At 39.9% G+C, this 27908-nt stretch overlaps 1 protein-coding gene across 1 annotated transcript in view; it reads right to left on the bottom strand.

Annotated features, from left to right (window-relative positions):
* Positions 1 to 6970: 6970 nt before the first annotated feature.
* The window catches only part of tmem192 (transmembrane protein 192), a 40115-nt gene continuing 19177 nt past the window's right edge, over positions 6971 to 27908 (bottom strand). The window contains exons 3-6 of the mRNA XM_072576509.1: positions 26755 to 27007; positions 14535 to 14663; positions 9263 to 9371; positions 6971 to 7737 (exon numbers count right to left, since the gene is read on the bottom strand). Coding sequence (XP_072432610.1) covers positions 7614 to 7737; positions 9263 to 9371; positions 14535 to 14663; positions 26755 to 27007 — 615 coding nt within the window. The 3' untranslated portion in view covers positions 6971 to 7613. The remainder of the gene's footprint in view (positions 7738 to 9262; positions 9372 to 14534; positions 14664 to 26754; positions 27008 to 27908) is intronic.

Genomic DNA, 27908 nt, shown 5'->3' with positions numbered 1-27908 from the left:
TTAACTACAACTGGTAACCAGTCTTTGAATGGCAATTGAAATAAATTCAATAAGCAAATGCACTACATAATGGGACACACAATAGTGGAGAAGAGGATAAGCCTTTAGTTTCTCCTCTGAACATGCCAATTCTAGATTTTGTGGATGCCAGTTTTCTCCTGTTCCCTTACTGGATTAAATCGATTTTTTGGCACAAGAATCATTTTGCAAACATATCAGAGGCTGGCCTGTACTCACTGATGATCACACAAATTTCAGAGATTAAATGGGAAAGGACATTGGCTGATGTGGCCTTCTTTTCAACTTTGTAATCTCCCAGCGCAGAAAGGTTGAGATATGGAGAATCACTGAAAACAACCCATCATTTTCAATGGTCCTAATTTAGGTAAGCAATACAGAGGAGGCAAAAATAATAATAATAATAGGATTGGAAATTCAGCTCAAGTAGGGAAACTATTTTTAAAAACAGAAGTATTCGGGAAAAACCACTAGCAGCTCACTGCTAAATAGTTTGAACCAAAAGCAAACTCAGTATAATGCACATTGTCTAACAGTGGCAGCTCGCTGGCAGGTGGAGATGAAATTCAGGCAGTCAAAAGCTGCCAGCTGGCAAAGAGGAGAAGGCTCACAAATATGCAAGTCAGTCATGGGAAGGTAAAGGACGTCCTTCAGGACAAGCCAGCCAAATCATGATTCTCAACTCCCATTAAGTGGAAAGTTTGCAGAAGAGAATCCCCACAGCTTCCCCACTCAGACCCCCTGTGCATTTTAAGTGGAGTTCCTTCTCCTAAAGTATGCTCACCATTTGCTTTAAACAGGAGCATTATCCATCTGCAGAGTTTCCCAATTTTGTCAATACTGAGAAGAAAATAGATATGAACAATGGCAGATATTTGAGCCAATAGCTTATGCTCTCAATAAAGATATATTCCAGTGAGGAATAAGAATTCTACAAAGGGGTAAACCAACCATGGTTAACTGGGGAAGTTAAGTAAGACATACATACATACTTACATACATACAATGTGGCAAAGGTTAATTGTAAGATTGGGCAAAACTTTAAAAACAAATAAAAAGGTATCCAAAAAAGGGGTGAAATAAAATCAGAGACTTTAAGTATATATTAAATAAAAAGGGCAAAGTGAACATGGACTCCTTAGAGAAGAGGCTGGGGAAACAAGAAAAGAAAAAATAAAATGACAGGAGCTGAACAAATATTTTGCATCAATATACATTCCAAATAACATTCCAAAAATACAAGGAAGCATTTTCAGGATGGTGGTCTGTAACCAGTGTAGTGCCACATGGACCAGTGCTGGGGCGACAATTATTTACAATATATTAGCGATCTGGATAAAGGAAAGGAGTGCCAAATTTGCAAATGACACAAATAGGTGAATAGTCAGTGGTATAGGTGACACGAGTCTGCAGAGGAATATGAACAGGTTACGTGAATGTGCAAAACTTTGGCAGACTGAATACAATATGGGAAAATGTGAGATCATGCACTCTATCATAAAGAGTAGAGGCACTGAATATTATTTAAATTGTGAAAGCTGCAGCAGACGCAATTGGGATTCCTCAGATCATAAAAAGCTAACATCCAAGTTGAGCAGGTAATAAAAGGTTGGCAGTTAGCCTTCATTTTTATAAGGAATGGAGCATAAAAAAAAGGAAAGTCTTGCTAAAGCTGTTCAACAATATACCAGAGCTGGCTTGGACTGTGAACAGCTCTGGTCTGCTTATCTAGGGGAAGGGATACTGGCATTGGAGGCAGACAAGGTCGATTCCAGGTATGAAGTAATTTTCATTTTAAAAATAAGAGTTTGGGGGGGATCTAAGATGGTGGCGATCTGAGAAGATCACACTGCAGAGCTTCGCATCGCAGCAGGAGCAGGACGGTTCTTTAACTCACCCAACCCAGGTCATCAGGATTTCTTGGGGCATTGGAAAAATTGTGGAGCCCCAAGAAACGTTTAAAAATTGACTTACCTGTATTTTCAGCTGTCCAGTGATGCCTAAAAAGGGAGGAGGAGCATCTGAGGCTGGGCCTGCAGCTCAGCCTGCAGCAGCCTCAGAGCCGATTACTCTCCAGGACCTGGTGAATCAGCTCTCGAAACCTTGTGAGATGTTGGGAAACAGATTGAAGAGAAGCTGGCTCCAGTCTCTCTCATGCTGCAGAAGCACGAGCAGCAGCTGGGAGACCTGGAGAAGAGGACGGATGAGGTGGAGCACAGGGTCACAGTGGTGGAAGCTGATGCCAGTTCATTCAAGGAAGAGATCCAAGCCCTGAAGACGCAAGTTCATAATTTGCGTGACCAAGTGGATGATCTTAAAAACAGGGGCAGGAGAAAAAACATTCGGATCATCGGTCTGCCTGAGGGTAAGGAAGGTGAGCGGCCTGTGGAATTTGTTGAAAATTGGCTTCTGAAATTCCTTGACTTGGAGACTGGCATGAGAGGATTGAAGATAGAGAGGGCTCACCGGGTCGCAGCACGGAGGTCGGGTCTGGGTCAACGCCCTCGTCCTTTCCTGGTGCAGTTCCATCATTACAGGGATAAGGAGAGAGTCATGGAAATAGGGGGAGATTTTAACTGCCTCATGGACCCCACAGTAGACAGGTTGCCTAAAGGTCCCTTGATATCCTCTGCACAAACTAAACAGTTATTGGGTTTGTGTGGGGAATTAGGGTTGGTGGACGTCTGGAGGTGTCTCCACCCTACAGGTAGGGATTTCACGTTCTTCTCCAATCTGCATAGATGTCACACGAGGATTGATTTTTTTCTGACCCCTGCGGTAACCCTGGATCTGGTGGCATCCTGTACGATTGGTAATATTGCCATGTCTGATCATGCTCCAGTGTACCTCATGGTTAAAATTAAGGATGTTACAGTGGATTCAAGGTATTTGTGAATGGACCCCTTTATTCTCATGGACAGCAGGTTTGTGCAGTATTTCTCTAGGGAATTTTGGGCATTCCTAGACATCAACATAGGTTGATAGCTCATCTGTTCTCTGGGAAACTGCCAAAGCTTATGTCAGAGGGTTAGTTATGTCATATTCCACAAGTAGGAAGCGGCAGAAGGGTGAGCAGCAATGTCTCCTTGAAGCATGGTTGAAGGCAGCCGAGAAGGCCTATTATGACAGACCCTCATTGGTCAAACTACAGAGGATTACGGCACTGCGGTCTACACTAAATTCCGTGCTCACGCAGACGGCAAAGAAGGAGCTGGCTTTTGCAAAGCAAAGGTTATATGAGCATGGTGACAAGCTAGGCAAATACTTAGCATACTTTGCCAGAAAGAGGAGTGCCCCACTCCAGGGGAAGGATCCAATGGCCCTAATTTACGAGGGCTCTAAGATCATGATTTTTTCAGGACTATTCAGCGGCGGTGATCCAGAAACGAAAATCATCTGACGGTATCAAGAGAAGATTGAAGGAGCTTGAGATTCAGTACTCCCTGAGATATCCTGCAGTGTTTTGGATCACCATAGATGGATCCATGCATCTCTTTGACACATCAGAGAAGGCAAGAGACTTTGTGGACAAACTAACCTAATTTAAACAATTGTAGTGTGTATAAATATTGTTGCTTGGGTATGCCTTTATCATTCTGTAAAAGAAATGTAGGAAATCCGGTTGGAGCTTTGTTTTTCCCCTTTTTTTTCCCCTCTGTTGATAATAATTTGGTTCAAACTATGTCTGGCGGTGGTTAAGATGTACATTTTACATTTCTAAGTTAGGACATACCAAAGGATGGGTGGGTATTTATTCTCCTTGTTTTTATAAAAGAATGTATTTTTATTCATATTGATATTCTGTGGGGTGTTTATTCTTTTTAGCTTGTGCTTGCGATGCGGCTCTAGCTGTGAGAAGTGAAGGTGGTTGAGATGGTTAGATGCCTATTTATGGGCAGTTCGGGACGGGTAGTTGTCCCCTCTGGGCAGGAGGTGAGTTCTCCTACTCAGCGCTATTGGCACTTTATATGTTGATTTGTTTTCTGCTTTTTGTTGTTTTTTATTTTTAATAATTTTGTATGTTTGTTAAGTGTAGTGGTTTTAGTTTATGTAGTTTTTATATTTGGTGGATCATGCGACACTAAGGCTCAGCAATTTGTGGTTTGGGTTCCTCCTCTCTGGAATTTACATGTAATTGCAGAAGATTATGGCTAATGATCTGATTAAATGGTGTACCTGGAATATCAAGGGAAGTCACTCACCAATTAAGAGGAAGAAGGTACTCTTGAGTCTTAGAAAGGAGAGGGTGGATATTGCTTTGTTACAGGAGAAACATTTGGATGACAAGGAACATCTGAAATTACAGCAGAATGGCTTTGACAGAGTTTATTTTTCATCATTTACTATCAGAAGTAGGGGAGTGGCTATATTGGTAAGGAAAAGTCTCTCATTTAAATTGCTGGAATGTGTTAAAGACACATACGGGAGGTTTGTAATTCTTAAAGCCTTGATAAATGGGGAAGAATATGGCATTTTAAATGTTTATTGTCTGGGAACCTAACATGTGATTCTAAAAACATTAACGTGGCGTTCAAGGGATTCTACTCTAAGTTATACCAGTATGAGAATTATGAGGAGGGCAGGCCAAAATGGAATCCTTTTTTAGAGATCTGAAGCTTTTGGGTGTGACTCCCGAACAACACTCATTTCTCAATGCCCCATTATCAGAGCAAGAAGTGCAGGAAGCTGTGAGGCAGCTTCAGAGTGGAAAGGCGCCCGGTCCTGATGGACTTCCCAGTGAATTCTATAAGGAATTTATAAGTATACTGTCAGGCCCGATGCTGAATATGTTTAATGATTCATACAGTCATATTTGTCTCCCACCAACTCTGAGAGAGGTCAATATTTCACATCCTTAAAAAAGGGAAGGATCTGGAAGACTGTGCTTCATAGAGGCCCAACTCACTCTTAAATGTGGACTTTAAGATCCTCTCTAAGGCTCTTGCATTAAGGCTGTAAGCTGTGTTACCCTCTATTATTAAAGAAGATCAGACGGGCTTCATAAAGGGTCGCAGATCCTCCAATAACGTTAGGAGGCTGCTTAACGTAATTCAAGTATGCCAACAGCAGTCAATAGAGGGATTGGTGATTTCTTTAGATGCAGAGAAGGCATTTGACAGAGTTGAGTAGCCGTACCTTTTCTATACTCTGGGTGAAGTTTTCATAAGATGGATAAAGGTTCTCTACAGTGTACCTCTCACAGCGGTCATTACAATGGGGTACGATCAAGCAATTTTAATATTTCTAGGGGCAGCCGGCAGGGCTGTCCCCTTTCACCATTACTTTTTACGTTGGTGATTGAACCGTTGGCAGAGGCCATTCGTGGGGATCTCAATATATCAGCTCCAGAAGTGGGGTCAAAATTACATAAGATCTCGCTGTATGCAGATGTTTTAATTTTCTTGACAAATCCAGCAGTCTCAGTGCCTTGCCTGATACAAAGCATTCACATGTTTGGTGCTTTTTCAGGCTAAGATTAATTTTGCTAAATCAGAGGCTATGCCTATGGGTGGTCTTATGAAAGAGTTGGTTCTTGATAGTGACTATAGATTCCCATTTAAGTGGTCACAAGGGGGGGGGGGGGGGGTTGTGTATTTTGGCATATTCATTACTCCAGTTTTGGATCGTCTTTGGTCTTGTGACAGGCTTCAAACATATTGGAACGCTGTGGTGGGTGCAATGGAGAGGATTTTAGGTGTAGGGATGGAGAAGGACCCTATTTCGCTCCTTTTGGGCCTACCCATTGTATTTCCTGCAGACTCACATAAGGAAAAACTTTTCAATATTCTTACATTCTGTGAAAGGAAGAATATCTTGCTAGGTTGGATATCAGGAAACCCCCCAGGCCTGTCAGGTTTGTGGAAGATTGTTATGGGGCATGTGCCCCTGGATTTTCTCACAAAGATGGTACACCACAAAACTGAGAATTTTTACAAGACAGGGCAACCCTTTTTGAAATACCTGGACGCAGATTTATCTGCCACACTAACAAGGGCTTTTATATAGCCGTAGTGATTGTGTTTCAGGAGTCCAATATGCAGGGAGGAGGAACTGTGTTTTGTTTGGCTGGGCTGAGTTATTACTATTTATTTGTTTGTTGTTAGGTATTTATTTAGTTAGTTAAATAGCTAGTTTAGTTTTTTTAAAATTTTTATACTTCTCCATTATATGTTCATACATTTGTATAGGAGGGTGGGTTGGGGAATTTTTATTATTTGGGTTTAGTTTTGTACTACTTTTGTACTGTTTTGAATTGCATTGTTTTGTATTAGTTGTAATATTTAAAAATCTATTTTTTCTTTATAAAAATATATTATATAAACAAAGATAAGAGTTTGAGTGGGTTGGACCTGTACATCATTGGAGGTCATCTCTCATGCTGCTAAAGATTCTTAGGGAGCTTGACAGGCGAGGTGTCGAGAGGCAGTTTCCTCTTGAAGGAATGCATAGGACCACAGGACATCAATGGGCAACCCTTTTGCTAATATTAAGATAGAAATCAGGAGCAATGTTTTCTTTTAGAGGGCTTTTTATTATAGTAGATTGAAAGAATTTTAAAAAAAATCAATTCAGTGGGCTCTAGTGGTTCAATGATAGTGTCCCTGCCTTTGAGCCAGAGACCTGGGTTCAATTAAATATCTTGGGTGAAGATGACATTTCTACTTTTTCCTCTTCTCAAATTGCAATTGGCTTGTACGTCCATCACCAATTCAGACAACTCCTGAAACATTTCTGTACAGCTCTTGTATCCAAATGTCTGCTATAGATGACTATGCAGGACAATGACATGAGCAGGAAGCTGAGCTTTTCCTCATTCAGTTCGCCAGGAGATTTACAAGCACAAAAATTGTGTCAGTTGTACTATATATAGAGACAGAATCAACAAGAGGATTTTTAAAAAATAAAATGGCAAGGTGTTAGCAAGTGGTAATTGAATTGAAAACAAAATTGGTGGATTGTGAAAAAATTTATTATTAATTTACATTTGCAATACATCTTCTACAAGTCACAAAATTCCAAAATATAGGATAGCAATGTCTTGAACATTCCTAATTGCATTTCTGCAACAGTGACCAGTATGCAGGTTTAAACTAAACCCAGGATAGTTAGCAAAGTACTCAAAAACAACTTTAAAAAGTACATTTTATACACATATTCTATCTTAAACAAGATTTTATTTTTAAAAAAAAGTCATTCAGAATATTCACATCATCAATAACAAACTGAATGCCAAGATTACAAAGGCAAGAACAACCTCTTTGCTTGCACAGCAGACACAATTGTCTGTGATCACAATTCACAACTGAAGTCTTTTGGCACAAGTCAAAAGATAATCCTGCTACATGATTGATTTGAAGAACATTGGTGGCAAAATGGAAAAAACAAATTACTCATGTTTGTAGCAAATGTTCTCTCCTAATGTAATCGCAGTAATACAAAAGTAAATTCTGAAGATAACTGTACCCATTTATTAAATTACATTTCATATTCACACTGCTTTCAAATGGTTATGCCCATTTTGACGTCTTCAGCACAAGCTGTGCCTTTCTTTATTCTTTGGTTTATCACAAATGTTTAGTGTCTCTTTCAAAGCCTCAGTCTCGGACTTGCTGGGAAGTTAAAGTCAGCAGCCTTTTACTTAATTCGACATTGTGCATTTTTAAGTAGTCAATGAGGTCCGCTTGTTTTTCTACAAGGTTTTCTAAATTTGATCCATCCCTTGATGAAAAAGACAGCTTTACAATGTTGTTGTGTGATGTGAACTTATTTGCATCAAATTAAAAAGAAATTACACTTACATGGTACATTTTTTAGCATAACATTTCAATGCACTTTATGACCAAAGTATATTGGAAGTGTAGCCACTATAGGAGTGTGGGAAACCAGTCAACTTATACTCAAGGTCTGACAAACAACAATGAGATAAACTACCAACAACACTGTTTACTGTTTTGGTTGAGGAATAAAATATTGACCAGGGCACCAACAGAACACATGGAAAATACCCTGAAATCAAAGGTTCTGAACAGTTACTATGGTTTCAAAAAGGCCCAAAACTACAAACTGCTCAATTTTTCTGCTTCAAGTTTATTTAATGATGGTAGGGTAATAGTTACTCAGGAAGTCAATGTTGCTATGGCAACACCTAGACAGATTTGTAGTCTGGCACTAAGGATAGTGATGCTAGAAGCTCCATATTCTTTCCATCTCACAGCTGACCAAGAATCTCTCCCGCTCTAATCACTTGCCTGGAGCTTCCAACATATGCCAATCTGTTTGGTTACTATATGGATGCACCCTACATAGGATAGGATAGGATAGGATACCCTGGGATAGGATTCAACCACAAAGCTTCTGCCTCAGAGGCCAGGGCAATACCCAAGGAACAAAACCTCCTTATCTAATGGTAGCTGAGTTAAGACTAGTATGAAGATGCCCAATTCAATTTTCTTTTTGTGAGCAGATCATGAACAATTATGATGTGCTAAAACTGATCTCACCTCTTCCAAGAGGATAGTTGAATAAGACACTAAACTCTTTTTTTCAGTGTATTATTGCTACTACACTGAATGCACAATCTGACAGCTCCTCAATACTTTGAAGCTTCAAATTGAATGAGATAATTGTTGTACTGGAAGGCAAGCTATGCCCATACAATTATATTCCAGTCAAATAAAAGAACTTGCCAAAAAGAGAAGTATCACTGCGGAGTTAGCACAAGTCATCTTATAAACAGAATCCATTGGAATTATTTGATAAAGCATATCCACTTTATAAACAGAGGTGTAGATCCTTTAAATATCCCATGATACCATACACAGAAACCGGAGTCAGAAGGGCAATATAGCAACAATCGACGTGGAAAATCTACACATTGTAACAAATGTGTTTCTGCTTCCCAATTGCCATGAACAAATTTTCTTTAATAAAAAGATTGAAATTACAATTAAAAATCCTGATTCACAAGAAAAGTTCCATACTGGGGAGCCTGTTTGCTAGGCCTAAGGAATTTGGCAGGTTGCCTACTTCTTTCGTGGCAAAAGTTTAGGCTGAGTTCAACTGAGCACCTTCAACAGATGGAAGGTGAGCTGGTGCAACAACTATTTACTCAAAATAGTAACTGGTCAGTTAAGAGAAGAAAATACAGTGCTACCTTTAATCAGGGATAACAAACAGAATGGAAGTCCCAAAAAGGAAATTTTTAAAAATAAAACTGCCATTTCATGTTAAACGTTTCACTCACCTGAATCCAGTTTCAGAGAGAACATTAGTGAGATTAGGACATCGATGCCTTCGCTCTTCCTCTTGGATGTCAGGACATGGTTTCAACTGATTGAACTTTATAATCTTTACTGTGATACAAAAAGAGGCAAGTTAGGGCAGAAAAAAAAATATGCAACAACATTGAAATCAAAAGACCTCTTAAAAATTAAGGGAATCCAGATGGCACATGACAATGGAAATACCATTCTTCCCCAGAATTCTTGATTTTGTAACCTTTGTGGCAAACATGTAATGCCACACTGATTTTTGCCATCTCAAAGATGTTTACCAAACATGGCTAGCTTTCTCCTTTGCCTCCTCCTTACTTCATTGACTTCTTGAAACTAATCCTGAAAATGTAGTCTACTCCACTTTCATCTCCAGTGTTCATGGGTTGGAGCAACTTTACTTTTGCAGGGGTGGGCAGCAATGTCCCAAAGTATGAGCAACAATGACTATCTATTAATATCCTAACCCTTTTATTGTTCCAGCAGCTCCCACACACAGCAACAAGATGGGTGTGAATTCACCAACTGAAATTCATCATTTCAAGATATTTAATATCCTATTTCTTTCTTTGGAAAAGAAAATGGGAGATAAGCCACAAATGAAACCAAACGAATAACAAATTGCCGCAGAGGCAAGCAATCACGGTATGGTGGGAAATAAAAAGTATTTTGACCTAAAAGGTAACACCAAAAAAAAACTAAATGCAAAGAATAACACAGCTTTCACTGATATAAACAAAATGCTGGAGAAACTCAGCAGGTGTGGACAGAGAAAGAAAGTTAATGATTCAAGTTTGATAGGACACCACTTCTTCAAAAAGAATCAAATATTGGTCTCAAATGTTAATTTGATTTCACTCACCAGCATCCATAATACTTTGGTTGTATATAAAGTTTCACTGTTTAGTTGAGCTTTGCTGGTATTTTGGGCACATAGAATTAAACATTAATGCCTGCTCCTGTCTTTTCTTTTAAAAAAAATGGTCTCCTAACTTTAGATATCAAGCTGTGCTAGGTATAGTTAAATCGGTTGGAAAAAACCTCTTGCACCTCACTCCTGTACCCTTTCATCCACCACTGCAACACACCATGTTCCCACGCTGACATTTCTACCTCAGGCTTCAGTGCTCCAGCGAGCCACAGCTTGAAGAGAAACATCTCATTTCTTAAAATGGGAACCCTGCAGCCTTTAAGACTCAATGTTGAGTTCAATGACTTAGAGCCTAATCATTTCCTTCCATGTTTATTTTACCCACCACCCCCCCAAATCCTGGTCCTGCCACGACATGGGTTGCTTCCAGCACACTCAACCCATTCTCACCCACTCTTCAGCTACTTATCACACGACATGGGTTGCTTTCAGCTTGTCCTACCCATCTTCTCCTATTCTTAGGCCTGTTATCAAGTTTTCAACTTCTCTTCTGGCCTAGTTAACTATCAATAAATTCCTTATTTGCCTACTTACTTCATAACCCTCTCACTGAGCTGTCTCCATCTAGCCGTTCACTGACTACGAGCTCCTTCTATCTTGGGCATGGGATTGTGTGCAGCAAGATTTGCTGATATCACCATTGATGTTTCTTCCCTTTTTCTCTAAATATGTAGAAAATTATGATTTGTTTCATTAAATAAAGATTCATTAAAAAAAGGATGCATCAGATGCAAACACCCCCCCCCCTCCCCCGCAAGAGAAATTACTGGAGAAACTCAGCTGAAATGAATTCTGCAGAAGGGTCACTAGACCCAATTGTTAACTCTGCTTTCTCTTTATAGATGCTGCCCAACCTGTTGGGTATCTCCGACAATTTCTGTTTTGTTTCAGATTTCCAGCATCTGCAGATTTTTTTTTAAATAAACCTAAAATGTTTATGTTCATTCTGAAGGAGCTGATTTAAGCCCATTTATCATTGGATACCTTTTTCTTTCATCTGTTTAAGCACTTGTCACGTGGTTCAGATGTCTAACCTAAACCAACCCAGTTGGTGCTAATAGTTTCCACTTCAACCAAATCTTAGTAGTTATTTCTCAACTCTCCCAAATACTTTGGGGAAATAAAAAGAAAAATCTCTTAATTTCTTCCTTTTATTCTTTTTGCCTATATTTCTCTGTTCAAGAACTTGAACTTCCATGTGTTCAGTTTTCAGCTCCTAAGTCAAACCATGCCTTCACATCCTCCAATTCAACAAAAACAGCCTCAAGTTCCAAAAGTGAATTTCACTTATATTTCCTCATATTTGATACCTGGTGAGTCCGCACCTTAATTCCTTTTTATTTCCCAAATATCATTCCAAAATCAGAGCTCTCAAGACTGCATTTAAAAGTAGCAGAGCACAAGGTCTATTGGCACGGTACCTAACTATAGCACTTTTGCTATCACTGTTAAATATACATTAAGAATCTCAGACCGCAAAATACGAAATTGTAAAAATTACTTTAACCGAACAAAACAATTACAAGGTTAAGTTTTCTTTTGAATGATCTCCTTTCATCTTGACATCATTAAACTAAATATGTTTGGAGTGACCGAGTGTCATAAACATATATGTCTCTACTTAAACTACTGTAATTTTAGTTTACATTGCAGGAAGATGCTTTCTAAAAAGGACTAGTTAAATGTACTGCCAGAATGTTGCCCTTCCTAGTGTCTTAACCATGTTCTTTAAGAAGCAGTACTGTGAGCAATGTAAATGAGACACACCACTAGCTTCAAAGAACAATTGTACGGTCAATAAATAGAACAGCATTTTCAAGTGATGCTTACAATAAACTACAAGCTTCAAAATTAGCGCAAAATTGTAAAGTAATTGAGACGACTACGGTTACTCCTTGGTGGTCTGCTGCAGCCAAAATCCAAACATCAAACACCAAACTACCACTTAGTTATGATCATACACTAAGTATAAAAGCTGGTGTTAAAATTAATGCACAGATTAAATTGAATTATAGTTGGTTCTTGCTGGCATGGCAAGCTAAGCAAGCAGGTTTTCCTTTATTGGTTTTAAAAACTAGAATTTTGTACAAATGCTGAACTTAATACAAGAGCCACTACCTTTAACTTGGGGCCAGTATTATATGATGCAGATTATAAACATTACCCAACCTGCCCTTTAACAGAAAATAAATTGAAATAAGGGACATATTTTACTTTGGAAGAATTGTCTTGAGCTACAAAAAGAGAAAAAAAAATCACAACTTTGTAAGAACACTACCCCATCAGCATTAAATTCATGGTCATTGTTCAGGCTTCAGCTTCACAAGCAGCATAACTGGGATTTGGTGGAAAGAATTTGACTATTTACTGCTCCATCCTAAAGTCTTGGATGCTACTTTGCATTCTTCAGAAATGAGATAACTCTTTCAGTACTGCAACCCAATAGGACTATAACTGGATTAAAATACACTTTACTTTTGTTCTTGAAATAATATGAAAGTGAAGGGAAATTTATCTAAAATTAGCAAGAAATTTCTAACAGATTTTAATGTTTGGGGTTGGTGTCTAGATGGGTTTAATAACTTGCAGAAAGTTATTTTAAACTCAGAGCAAGTACTTTGTTTTATAGATTCTTTTTAGTTTTAAAAAGTGTGAAATCCCAAAACTCTAAACACGAATAAACAAACTGATAAACAGTTTACTGAATGTTATTTAAAGCAGCATTTATATAAAACTTTTGGACAATTTGCAAATTTCTAAGGATGAAAATGAGGCCATGACAAATAAAAATGACTCAGGGAAAATAAAATCAGTTATTATTGGGCATGGAAGGCGACCAATCAACAAGGTACTTTATAGGAGTGTTATAAAGTAGAAGTTTGAAGCCAAACTACATACAGGGATATTAGGGCAAATGGCCAAATCTGTGATCAAAAAGGTAGATTCAAAAGGAATATCTTAAAATGGATTAGAGATTCAGGGAGGGAATTCAAGAGCATGGGGCTTAGGTAACAGCTGCCAAAAACATAAGTGAAATGCTCAGCAGGTCAGAATTATAGGACACCACTAAAAAGCGTCAAGTCCAGGAGGTAACAAAGTAGTGAATGAAGGTTTTAACAGCAGATATAAAAATGTGCAGATACAAGAAAGTCAATATACAGAGGTAGAAAGAGACAGTCTTCATGAAGGTATGGATAGATGATTAGATTCTAACTGAAATTAAGTAGGACACTAAGTTTACTAATTGCTCAAGGTTAACATGGCTGTTGCCAGAGTTTCAGGCTGGATTAGTAGCTAGGGAACAAGAACTAAAACAATGACTTTAGTCTTCCCAATATTTAATTGGGTGGGGGCAGGGGTAAATTTCAGCCAATTTGAAGTAGCAATCTGATGAAGTATAGGAGTCACAGGTGATGCTGAGACAGAGGTGGGTGTCTGCAGTATACAGTGGGAAATTTGTTTTATTTTTTGATGATGCTGTCCACTAGTGTGCACATCCACCCACTCCTTCCAAGAGGTTATAAGAGAAAGCAGGACAAAATGTGTGTGGGGATTCCAGGCTAGGGCAAGGGTAAAACTGGAGGGAAGGCCATCTGGACCTATTACAGTATTACAATAACAAAATCCCCATAACTTGGATAAAAATATTGACTGAAACATACAAGCAAACATGTCACTTAAATCCCTACATAAACATAGTAGAAATTATGCTTCAAATCTAATGTCACTTAAAAATATAAAGTTCTTAATCCTGAAGATTTCTCCGATTAGACAGTTGCTGGTATTTACACCGTCAACTCAGCCCTCTGCAGCACACCTGTGCAGAGTTGGAGATAATGCTTAGTTGATACTCAGGACATTTGGTCAGGTCAATTAGGTGGGGTTATAAATTCACGTGACAGTAACCAAGGTGTACAGCTCTATGGCCAATTGATAATTTTCTGAATATTCATTGCTTCCAGTCATCTTAGAATTCTTTCTTTCATGAAGCAACAACTGTCAGGTGTAACCTCAAATTTAAAACCCTTGGTTTGGGAAGATGATGACATTTCTGTGCAACACATGCATCAAAATAAAATCACTACATCAAACTTGATTGCTTACATCATCTTGTTAAATGTTTAGCTCTGAAAAGCAAAACCTTCTCCTTCACTTGCTTTTTTTTTAAAAACCCATAAAATAGGAGCCTAGAATGGTGGGAACTGTTCATGTGTAAATACAGATGTGTGAAATCTATTATTATACCAATTGTATTGCATTGCTTCTAATGAATACACAGCAGGAATGCTGGTTTCTTTGTTTTCCCCCCTCACCTGTGTAAATGATTAGGCATACTGAAGAAAAGAAAAGCTCCATTGTCAGGACTCCAAGAATGAAGTAGATCACCAGAGTTTCCAGTTTAAGCTGCATCAGTACAAAAAATATTAAGAGTACTGCATTTCCTTAAAGAAAAACAAGAATAAGAACATTAAATTGATGAATTTTTCTGAAGGAACTTAAAATACTTTTTTTTTCAAACACATACCTTTTAAGAAACAGAAGAAAAATTACATGAATTTCAAAGCTGTACTGCATGAGGATATTAAATAAAATCTGAATAAATTACCCACGCTAGTTTAAAAACATCTCCATCTCAGAAGGATAGTGGGCATGGGTAAAATTAAAAGAAGTTTGTATTCCTTTACTACTTCCCTTTTAACCCCACTTGGGGGGGGGGGGGCGGGCACAAACTCATTCCAGGAAAAGATACAATTTAGAACCATTTAACAACGACCATACTTCAACTATCAGTCCAGGCAGCAAATATTACTGAACAATATAGGAGCAATTTACAGCAGAGCGCAATTGTAAGTAAAGGCAACTGACACATTGCCAGCTGAAGTTACTGGACAGCCTGCTCCCATAAGCAATCCCAATTTCTCCCATCTCCCTTAAACAGGATACAAGTAATTTAGGGTCCTCATTATGCAGAAAAATCTGTCTTTGCAGACGAGAGGATTAATTTACAAAATTAAGGCTCTGAACAAAAACAAAACACAAAAACACATTTGTCAACTAGCATTTGAACTGAAGTACAGATTATTAGGTTATCTTTTAAACTGTGAATGTCTCTTAGAATTTGCGATTTGTAGATGCCGGTGTTGGACTGGGTGTACAAAGTTAAAAATCACAACGCCAGGTTATTTTAAGACACAGAATTTACAGCTAAAATAACAAAAGCTAGTGCTTCCAAATAAACCTGTTGGTCTATAACCTGGTGGTGTGTGATTTTTAACTTTTCAGAATTTGCACACTTGCTCATGGCCAAAAATTACTTTTCTTTTTATGTTAATGCAATTGCTCAAAATTGAAGATCTGAAATATGAACAAGTATTTAAATAGATTAAAATGACAAAATATATCTTAGCACTAATGCAGTTTATCTGAAAAAAAAAAGGCCCAAATCAGTCTTTCTACATAAGATCCCTAGGACAAAGGGTTTACAAGTTGAGTGAACCAACTTGGAACTGCTTATAACGTAATTATCACTTCTTAAATAAAAGAACAAAATTATATACTGTACTCCAGATGTGGTCTCCCAATACTCTGTCCAGTTGCAGTCAAACTTCCCCACACTTTTATCAATAAACTATCTACATTCCATTCGCCTTGCTCATCATTTACTGGACTCGCAAAGTCATTTTCATGATTCACATCCTCATCCAGATTCCTCTGCAGTTTCGAAATTCTGCAATCTTTCTCCATTTAAATAGTTTATTGCTTTGCTACTCTTCCTGCCAAAGTGGACAAGTTCACAATTTCCCACATTTTACTCCATTGCCATTACTTTGCTCCCTCACCTAGCCTATCTATAGCCCTTTGTAGATTCTGTACCTCCTGAGAAATTGCTGTCTTATCCGTTATTACATTACAGTGTGGAAACAGGCCCTTCGGCCCAACAAGTCCACAACGCCCCGCCGAAGCGTAACCCACCCATACCCCTACATTTACCCTTTACCTAACACTACGGATAAATTTAGCATGGCCAATTCACCTTACCTGCACATCTTTGGACTGTGGGAGGAAACCAGAGCACCCGGAGGAAACCCACGCAGACACGGGGAGAAAGTGCAAACTCCACACAGTCAGTCGCCTGAGGCGGGAATTGAACCCGGGTCTCTGGCACTGAGGCAGCAGTGCTAACCACTGCGCCATCGTGCCGCCCGTTATGGTATAATGGTCAAATTTGCTACCATCCATTCTGTCCCCACATTCAAACCATTATACAGATTGTAAATAGTTGAGGCTGCAGCAACTATTGCTGTGGCACTCCAGTACAGTTTGTAACTCAAAATGACCATAAGATGTAAGAGCAACAGCAGGCCTTTTAGCTCATTGAGTCTGCTCCTCCATTCAATTACATAATGGCTGATCTGATAATCCTCAACTCCATATACCTGCCTTTTTTCTCATAAAAACAATTCCCCGAATTTAAAAAAAAGTGTTTCTCTCAACTTTGAATATACTTAACACAGCCTGTACAGCCCTGTGGGAAAGAATGCTACAGATTCACTACCATCTGAGAAGAAGTTCCTCCTCAACTCTGTGACCTCTTACTCAGATTATACTCTCTGGTCAAAGACTCTTCCACAAGGCGAAAACGACCTCTTCCAATATCTATCCTGTCAAATTCCCAAAGAATCCTCTGATGAAGGTCTGGCAAAAATTTTGAAATAGGGACACTGGAAGCGAAATGTTAATTGTATTTTCTCTCCACAAATGCTGCCAGATCTGCTGAACTTTCCCAGCAGTTTGCTTTTATTTGTTTCAGATCTCCAGCACCGGCATTTCTTTGGTTTATTCCCAAGAATCTTGTATGCTTCAAAAAGGTTGCCTCATTCTTTGACACACCAATGGATTAGAGGCCCAATGTACACAAACTCTCTTCATAACATAGTGCACAAGTGTGGAAGGACTTTCTCTAGACTGCCACTAATGCCAGTCTATCTTTCCTCAGATAAGGGGACCAAAATTATTCACAGTATTTCAGCTATGGTTTGACTTGAGCCTTGTCTAGGTTAACAAGGCTTATTGTTTTCTAGAGGCTGCTTTATCATAAGGCTATCAATTAATCCTATCCACTGCACATTAAGAGGTTTAGAATAGACAAGATCCTGGATGGTTCTATAATCAACTGCTAAGAAACTGTCCAACATACATGAGTCAGCTAACTTTCCAGGTTAGATTTGCTAATCTGATTCCCCAATCTGTACAGATTAAAGTCACATGATTATTCATTTTTGAAAGCTCGATTTATTTCTTCCAATACATGTTCTGAAGGAACATTTTGTATCTCCACCCAAACTGATTCTACACCTTGTACTTTTCAGTCAAGGTTCTCTCTCTCACGAAATGTATTACCAACATCCTTAATTAACAGATAAAACTAGGAAATTGTGGCAAAGATGTGTCTTTTTAAACTGTCAAATACACTTCTAATATTCTGGTCCTAGTTATGGCCACCTTGCAAACATGTCCCAGAAACAAAAATGTATGATAGTCATTACATCTGTACTAATAATTCATTCATTTGGTTATGAATGGTGTGCATTCTTCAATCTAGTTATGGACCATACCACCCCAATATTTTAAGGTAGCGTAGACACTAACATTTCCTTATTTTAAAAGATAGATGAGAAGTGAGCGTTCCGGATGCAATATGACTGGTTAAACTACCCTGTTAAGCAAAACAATAATTCAAATACAAACAAAAGTAAGTAAGAGGAACTTAGAATAACTTAACTATTGTAAAATTTAATTGAGTAATAAGTAATTACTCGTTAACTGTTCCAATATGGTAACATCTCATAAACACACCTTAACAAAAGGGAAAATTCAGATTCTCACATGCAGTGCTCCAATCCAGGAGAAATAAACATCTAGAAAAAGATTCAGTGTCGCAGGTAGGAGACACTCACTGTAGTTTCCAATTCTTTGGAGACCTTAATGGCTTCAGTTTAAAACTAAACCTGAAAAACTAAATAAAACTAGAAAGCCTGGTCTGAGAGAGCTGGTCCCACTCAGGCTGCTTCCATTGTTCCAACTTCCTTACAAGTTGTTTACTTTCTTAGAGACAGCTTTTCACTTCTACCTTACAACCTTTCCTCAAAAACAAACTAGGACAAAATAACCACTAATCTTGAACTAGTTTTATTTTACAATCCCTGGTTTTATCTGTTGGTGCATTTTTAAAAGTCTGTCTGTTCTTTCTGCTCCGGGCAGGACGGTGACTCAGTGGTTTGCACTGCTGCCTCACAGCACCAGTGTCCCAGGCTCAATTCCAGCCTTGGGCAACCATCTGTGTGGAGTTTGCACATTCTCCCAGTGTCTGCGTGGGTTTCCTCTGGGTGCGGGGTCTGGGTGGGTTACTCTTCGGAGGGTCAGTGTGGACTGGTTGGGCCAAAGGGCCTGTTTCCACACTGTAGGGAATCTAATCTAGTCTGTGTGGGTCTTCTCCGGGTGCTCCGGTTTCCTCCCACAATCCAAAGATGTGCAGGTTAGGTGAATTGGCCTTGCTAAATTGCCCATAGTATTCAGGTATGTATAGGTTAGGTGCATTAGTCAGGGTAAATACAAGATAATAGGGAAGGAGAATGTGTCTGGGTGGGTTACTCTTCAGAGGGTCAGTGTGGACTTGTTGGGCCAAAACAGCCTGTTTCCACACCGTAGGGATTCTATGATTTCTACTCTCCGGTTATCAATATGCTGCTCGATTATTTTGTTGTTTTTGATTTACCAAATCTCCTCAAAACAACTCCCTTCCTTCCAACTATTTAGTTTAAAGGCCGCTCTCCCACCTTAGTTATGTGATTTGTAAGAACATTGGTCCCAACACAGCTCAGGTGAAGACCCTGTCAACAGTCCAATGACTCTCCGCTTTCAACCTCTGTAGCCTCCACTAGATTCACACTGTTCCAGTGTTCTAGGAGAAAGGGAGGACTGAAGATGCTGGAGATCAGAGCTGAAAAAGTGTTGCGGGAAAAGCGCAGGAGGTCAGGCAGCATCCAAGGAGCAGGAGAATCGACGTTTCGGGCATGAGCCCTTCCTGAAGAAGGGCTCATGCCCGAAATGTCGATTCTCCTGCTCCTTCGATGCTGCCGGACCTGCTGCGCTTTTCCCGCAACACTTTTTCAGCTCTGTTCCAGTGTTGTCCCAGGTATTGATGCCCGAAATTGAAAGAGCATGCTTCATGGTTTTAATCTATTACAAACTAATAATGACAAGAAAAGAAGGTACCAACATAGATACGATATGGAGGTGCCGGTGTTGGACTAGGGTTTACAAAGTTGTGGAGTACAAGATCACAAGACAGAATTTATAGCAAAAGTTTAGTGTGTTCATGTGAGTATATGAGAGAGAGCTTGTGAGTGAGAGAGGATCTGCAGCTGCGAGAGAGGTGCAGCGGCATCACCTATTATGTGACATGAACCCAAGGTCCTGGTCGAGGCCATCCCCATGGGTACTGAACTTGGCTATCAGCCTCTGCTCGACCACTCTGTTGTTACTTGTCCCAAAGTCCACCTTGGAGGATGGTCACCCAAAAAAGGTCCGAGGTCAAATGTCCCACACCGCTGAAGTGTTTTCCCCGAGTAGTAAGGAACACTCCTGTCTATTGATTGTTGTGTGGTGTCTATTCATCCATTGCCATAGCCTCTGCTCGGTCTTGCCAATGTACATGATGCTACACTTCTCCAGCTTCCACCCGAAACATTAAAACAGCCATCCCTTATGGGCAGGCCCTCCACATACACTGGATCTGTTCAGATGAGGTGGAATATAATGAGCATTTGGATGTACTCAAGGATGCCCTCATAAGAGGGTATGATGCTCAACTAATCAACCGCCAGTTTTGACGTGCCACAGCTAGAAACCGTAAGTGACCTCCTCAGGAGACAGACACGTGCTGCAACTGACAGGGTACCTTTAGTTGTTCAGTACTTCCCAGGAGCCTAAAAATGACGTCACATTCTTCACAGCCTGCAACACATTATCGAAGGGGATGAGCACCTCGACAAGATCATCCCCACACCTCCACTTCTCACCTATAAAACAACCACCAAACCTCAAACAGATAGTTGTTCGCAGCAAACTGCCTGGCTTTCAGGACAGCACCATACAACCATCATGGCAGATGCTGCAAGACGTGTCAGAGTTTCGACACTGATATCACCATTACACGTGGGGACACCTCCCACCATATACGTGGCTCCCACCATCACTCATGTGATTCAGCCAACGTTGCCTATCTCATACGCTGCAGGCGAGGATGCCCTGAACATGGTACATTGACGAGACCAAGCAGAGGCTCCAGGAACAGAAGAATGGACAGTGCACAACAAACAGACAGGAGTGTTTCCTCCCAGTCGAAGAACACTTCAGCAGGCTGGGACATTTGGCCTCAAACCTTTGGGTGACCATCTTCAAAGGCAGACTTTGGGACAAGCAACGATGCAAAGTGACCGAATAGAGACTGACAGCCAAGTTCTGTACCTATGGGGACAGCCTCATCCAAGACTTTGGGGTCATGTCACACTACAGGTGACTCACTGCAACACACACACACACACACACACACACACACACAAACTCACAAACTGCACACCCCCCCCCCCCCACCAAACACCCATACACAAAAGGTTTGTGGGATAAATTTGTACTTGCACAATTATATCTTGTTTTGTTCAAAAACTGCATGAATGTATATAAAAGATTCTGTAAATCCCTTTAGAAACAGAACCAGTCTGAACATTGGGGCACAGACAGTCTCACACAGGGCACCTCTCACCTTCAATGCATTATCTGGGCCGACATAGCACCTATTGTTAAAGTTCACTTGAGAATGTAACTTTTTTTATATTAAAAATGTCTGGGATTTATATATGAAAGAACTGAAACCAACATGGACATTCTAAAACATAGAACATAGAACATAGAAGAATACAGCGCAGTACAGGCCCTTCAGCCCTCGATGTTGCGCCGATCAAAGCCCACCTAACCTACACTAACCCACTATCCTCCATATACCTATCCAATGCCCGCTTAAATACCCATAAAGAGGGAGAGTCCACTACTGCTACTGGCAGGGCATTCCATGAACTTACGACTCGCTGAGTGAAGAACCTACCCCTAACATCAGTCCTATATCTACCCCCCCTTAATTTAAAGCTATGCCCCCTTGTAATAGCTGACTCCATACGTGGAAAAAGGTTCTCACTGTCAACCCTATCTAACCCCCTAATCATCTTGTACACCTCTATCAAATCACCCCTAAACCTTCTTTTCTCCAATGAAAACAACCCCAAGTGCCTCAGCCTTTCCTCATAGGATTTTCCTACCATACCAGGCAACATCCTGGTAAACTTCCTCTGCACCCGTTCCAGTGCCTCCACATCCTTCCTATAGTATGGCGACCAAAACTGCACACAATATTCCAGATGCGGCCGCACCAGAGTCTTATACAACTGCAGCATGACCTCAGGACTCCGGAACTCAATTCCTCTACCAATAAAAGCCAGTATGCCATATGCCTTCTTCACTGCACTATTTACCTGGGTGGCAACTTTCAGAGATCTGAGAGGTAGTTCTCAAATTACAATTTCAGTTGCATCACACTGTAAACATTTGTTGTAAATTCTGTGTCTTATGATCTTGTACTCCATAACCACCTGATGTAGGAGGAGGAGCACTCCGAAAGCTAGTGCTTTCGAATAAACCGGTTGGGACTATAACCTGATGTTGTGTGATTTTTAAACTTTCAAGAACCAGCACAGATCTTTCAAAAAGAATGCAAGGAGCAAACAAAAGATTAAATTTTTAAGCAAAATTTTCTCTTTTTCCATCACATGCAATAGAATCAAAAGTGATTTAAATTTTATACAAGACATTAATTAGGTCACAGTTGGAAATGCTGCATGGCCATTCCAGTAATGCACTTCCTGGAATTGCCAGAGACACACAAAAGTAAACCCAAAATGGAAGTTAAAAGTTAAGAAGTGAAAGAAAATTTTAACCTATATGGGAAAGAAAAGAAAGTTAGAAGTTTTATTATGCCATTAGGATAGGGGTGGGGGTGGAAAATAATTTTTCAACTGAGAGTTGAGAAAATAAGCTATAATCCACTATTAAAATAGATAAAAAGAAAAAGAAATCTAGCCTCTCCATTTATGACATTTATTATTAACAAAATGAAATAAGGGAAAATACCAGACAACGTTAGTTTTTAAAACAAAAATAATAGTACTAGCACATTTAAATACAGAACTAAACGTACCTCCTTGGCTTCAAAATCATCCTGACAACCCAGCTTTACTCTGAACCCACTAGGTGGAGACAAATTTATACTAATGACTGAATAGATATCAGGTACACCATTACCTGAACATAGCAGTTTTCTACCATTTGTCTGTTTTCAAAGTCTAACTAAACATCTGACAGATCACAGAATTGTTACAATGCTGGAGGCAATCATTCAGCCCATTGTGTTTGCAGCAGCTCTCCGAGCAAGCATCTCACTTATAGCCATCGACGTAGAGTAAGGAAACAGACCCTTTGGTCCAATTCATCCATACCAACCACATATCCTAATCCAATCTAGTCCTACCTGCCAGCACCCACCCCACATCCCTGCAAACCCTTCCTATTCATACACCCAACCAAATGCCTTTTAAATGTTGCAATTGTACCAGCTACTTCCTCTGGCAGCTCATTGCATACACGTACCACCCTCTGCGCAAAAAAGTTGCCCCTTAGGTCTCTTTTATATCTTTCCCCTCTCACCCTAAACCTATGCCATACAGTTCTGGACTCCCCCATCACAGGGAAAGAGCTAGTCTATTTACCCTATCCATGCCCCTCATGATTTTGCAAACCTCTATAAAAGGTCATCCCTCAGCCTCCGACGCTCCAGGAAAAACAGCTCCAGTCTATTCAGTCTCTCCCCAAAGCTCAAATCCTCCAACCCTGGCAATAGCTCTGTAAATCTTTTCTGAACCCTTTCAAGTTTCACAACATTCTGGAAGGAGACCAGAACTGCACACAATATTCCAACAGTGGCCTAGCCAATTCCTGTACAGCCGCAACATGACCTCCCAACTCCTGTACTCAATACTCTGACCAATAAATGAAAGCATACCAAATGCCTTCTTCACTATCCTATCTACTTGCGACTCCACTTTCAAGGAGCTATGAACCTGCACTCCAACGTCTCTTTATTCTGCAACACTCCCCAGGACCTTATCATTAAGGTGTACAAGTCCTGCTAAGATTTGCTTTCCCAAAATGCAGAACCTCACATTTATCTGAATTAAACTCCAGCTGCCAACTTCTCAGCCCATTGGCCCATCTGATCAAGATCTTGCTGGATTCGGAGGTAAACCTCTTCTCTGTCCACTACACCTCCAATTTTGGTGTCATCTGCAAACTTACTAACTACACCTCTTATGCTCACATCCAAGCCATTTAAATAAATGGATAAAAATAGCAGACGCAGCACTGATTCTTGTGGCACTCTACTGGTCACAGGCCTCCAATCTGAAAAACAAGCCTCCTCCACCACAACCCTCTATTTTCTACTTTTGAGCCAGTTCTGTATCCAAATGGCTAGTTCTCCCTGTATTCCATGAGATCTAACCTTGCTAATCAGTCTCCCATGGAGAACCCTGTTGAACATCCTAGTGAAAGTCCACATCGATCACATCTGCTGCTCTGCCCTCACCAATCCTCTTTGTTACTTCCTCAAAAACTCATACAAGTTTTCCTGCCTTCTTTCAGTAATCTTGCACGATATTCAAAAAGGAACAGCAATCTAACATCCTTTTGAGTGACTTCACTGAACCAGCTTTTGCCACCTCATCAGGCAATGCCTTCCAGACCCTACCCATACATTGGGTGAAAAGGCTTTTCCTCATGTGCTTTTGCTCCTAATTACTTCACAAATCTATACCCTCGTTACCAATTCTTTTGAGTCAGAACATTTTCTCTGCTCAGAACTCATGATTTCCTATCAGATCTCTCAGCTTTCCGGTCTCCAAGAGAAACCATCCCAACTTTTCCCAATCTATCTGCATAACTGAAATACCATCCCTGGAACCATACTCTTTTACACTCTCTCTAGTGCCTCAACATCCTTCCTAAAAAGGGTGGTACCCAGAATTGGATGCAATACTGTCGTCTCGAACAAGTTGTATAACCTCCCTGTTCATATATTCTATGCCCCAACTGATAACCTAAATTCTATTATACACATTATTAACTGGTCCTGTGATCTTTAATGTTTTATCTACATAGGCACCAGATTCCCCTGTTCAGACAGTGTTGTACCCTTCATCTTATCTTGTCTCTCCATGTATTTCTTATTAAAAATGTCACCTTGCACTTCACTGCACTGAGCCCTGTAGAACGTCAAAAGAATCTATACACTATTCCCTTCACAATTTATAAAGTTTCTAAATTTTGTATCACCATAAATTTTGTAATTGTGTCCTGTACATCAAGGTCTAGGTCATTAACTATCCAGAAAGGCACTGTGAGGCACAGTGGTTAGCACAGTTGCCTCACAGCATCAGGGACATGGGTTCAATTCTAGCCTTGGGGAACTGTCTGTATGGGTTTCCTCCAGTTGCTCCGTTTCTCAGTTTCCTTCCACAGTCCAGTGAAGTGCAGGTTAGGTGGATTGGCCATGCTAAAATTGTCCTGTAATGTCTAGCAATGTGCATGCTGGGTGGGTTAGCCATGGGAAGTGTATGGTTGCTGGGATAGGGTGGGACACTGTTCAGAAGGTAGGTGCAAAGCTGATGGACCGAATGGCCTTTTCCACACTGTGGGAGGCAATTCCAGACTTCTAAAGCTTGACCCAGGTGCACGACTGGGCTTGATTTATAGCATTGGGGATTCAGTCTGTGGCAAGTGGGAAAATAGAGTGTTTGGGACAATATCATGGGGAAACTTAAAAAACCCTCCATTGAACTTGCCAAAATGACATGTGGCTGATTTCTGAAAGACTCAGCCTATTAACTGTTTCGCTTTACAGAGACGCTGAAAAACCTGAGTTCATCCAGTACTGCGATTTGGGGAGAAAATAAAATGAAGCAACATCGGAGGATCCAGGCTGCAAGAATAACTTCAAAAATTGTGAATCATGCCGCCACTCTAAGGTAGCAGTGGACACACAAGAAGCTAATATCTTGCATAAAAGTTACGTTATTTGGCTCTTAAATATCTTGTTTATGTTAGAGAATTGCACAAAAAGCCGATTCAGAACACATGGTGACTTTTTGCATTTATCTAGCAGGTTATGAACAAAGCACAAGTAGGAGGACCAAATAAGGCTGGTAGCAAGGAGGTGGATATTGTTTAATATTATTTTTACATTACCTTAGACCACTGCCACATATGAAATTAATATTGGTATTAGTCCTTTAGAAATTAATGCAATTTGATTTGGAAAATTAAAACAGCATTATATACAGGTACAAAATGGAAATGGCTTTTTTGAACAGTGCAAAGTTTATAGAAGACAATATGTACTTCTTGACTGGCTTTGGCTTTGGCTTTATATGCACCACCTTGTTCTCAGCAATGTATGATTTTGACAAAAAAAAGCAAAGATTCAGTTCCACAAGGGCGAGGGCGAAAAACTGCAATAAGTATATCAAACTGTTCAGTAATGTCAGAAGACGTTTTTAAAGAGTTGAAGTAACTGTGCCGTTTATGCCAAAGGAGTAGTGTGCAAAGTTTTGCACCATATCCTGAAAGTACATTTATGTATGCATTTGGCTTGATGTGGAGATTCATGATATTTTGTTGAAGGCCAGTGCCTCAAAACTGCTGAAAATAGGTGCAAGATTACTGGTAGCAAATCTCTTTCCTGCTCAACATATTAGCAACATTCTTTTTGTTGCATCTCCTCCAGAAACAAGTTAGTTTACAGTCAGAGGTGCATTACTAGTTACAGAGGAAACTCGATTATCGCATATCAATTATCCGAAAGTCGGATTATCCGAAGGAGATCGAGGTCCCAATAGAAACATTACATCAAAGGAGTGTTTCCAGCAGTGATCGTGTCTTTTGTTTAGTGATTAAACAGTCTCTCTCTCTCTCTCTCTCTCTGTCTGTCTCTTTCCCCCCCCCCCTCCTACCCCCCCACCCCCCCCCATGGCCTCGCATGCTTTGTGCTGGGGAGGCAGGTTTGGAGAAACGAGAGAGGGGCGGTGTCCCATGTGTTGTGTTGCTGCAGTCTCCTGAATGGGGAGCAGACTTTAAAACTCCAAGCCCCATTTAAATTGATTTTCCGAATAATCGATTATCTGAATGAAATAGTGCCCATCCATCTCATTCGGATAAATCAAGTTTCCACTGTATTATCTTTCAAAGCATTGCCAGCATTCTCATCCAAGACAAACTTTGATTTTCAGATCTACATAACTTTATCCTCTGAAAAACTTCAGACATTCTACAAGTACCCAATTACCCTTATCCTTGCAATTATTTCCTCACCTGCAGAATGAATGAGTAACGGTAGACGCTTCAGATGCCTAATGGAGCGGTACAATTCCAGATAGCCTCTTGCCCTGAACTTGGAATGCTGTACATGCAAGTAATATTCAAAGACAGCATAGATAACCGAAAGGATAACTTTTGTAACTGTTATAATTGCCACAGCATTGAAGGACCCAAGGACACTTCTGCAAAGGTCAGCTGGTGTTTCACACAGGAAGACTAAAAGGAATGCCAGAACTACAAAAGTAACCTAGAACAAAGACAGATAGTCCATTAATAAAAAAGGTCAAAGAACTTGATAGCAAAGCAAATTTATTTTGTTAAAACCAAATGAATCCACATGATGCTTTAGTTTTGCATATATGGTTTAATTGCACAAGTTCATTATCATAGAAATATCACAGAAATAGATCGGAGGTGTTTCTTATCTAAACTCCTGTGGTCTTGTATTCATTTATAGGGAGAGTTTATGACTCAAGAGCATAAGCTGAAAATGTGTTGCTGGAAAAGTTTCGGGCATGAGCCCTTCTTCAGGAATGCCCATGTGGGTTTCATTCCAAAATGAAAGTGAATGCCTTCATCCATGACTGTATTTAATAATACCTGGAACACATTGTGCATGTCAAAGGCAAAATTGGCTTCAAGGGTTACAAGTTGGGAAATGCAAGATTTATAGGGACAGTGGAGGGGAGGGTCACTATGGGCTCAATGGACTCAATGGACTGAATGGCCTGCCTCTACACTGTCTTGATTGATTCTATTAAATTGCAGATTCATGTTTCTGATAATGGCTTTCTGGTTTTTTTGATGACGACAATGGATATTTAGGTCACATAAAAATGGTTTACAAAATCATTTTTCAACAACCTCAGGTTTATTATTTCATACGCAAGTCAACCTTAATTCAGGACATTAATCAAATCTAATGATGGAGGTGCTGGTGTTGGACTGCGGTGGACAAAAAGTTAAAACAAAAATCACATCAGGTTATAGTCCAACTGGTTTATTTGAAAGTACAAGCTTTCAGAGTGCTGCTCCTTCATTAGGTAGCTGTTAGACTATAAGCTGGCATTGTGTAATCAAATCGAAAATCAGAATCCCTACAGTGTGGAAACAGGCCATTTAGCCCAACTGGTCCACATCAAACAGCA

Source organism: Chiloscyllium punctatum, chromosome 1 (assembly GCF_047496795.1).
Source record: "Chiloscyllium punctatum isolate Juve2018m chromosome 1, sChiPun1.3, whole genome shotgun sequence".
NCBI classification, from domain to species: Eukaryota; Metazoa; Chordata; class Chondrichthyes; order Orectolobiformes; family Hemiscylliidae; genus Chiloscyllium; species Chiloscyllium punctatum.
The sequence above is the reverse complement of the archived record's forward strand: the minus strand, read 5'-3'. Positions and strand labels throughout refer to the sequence as shown.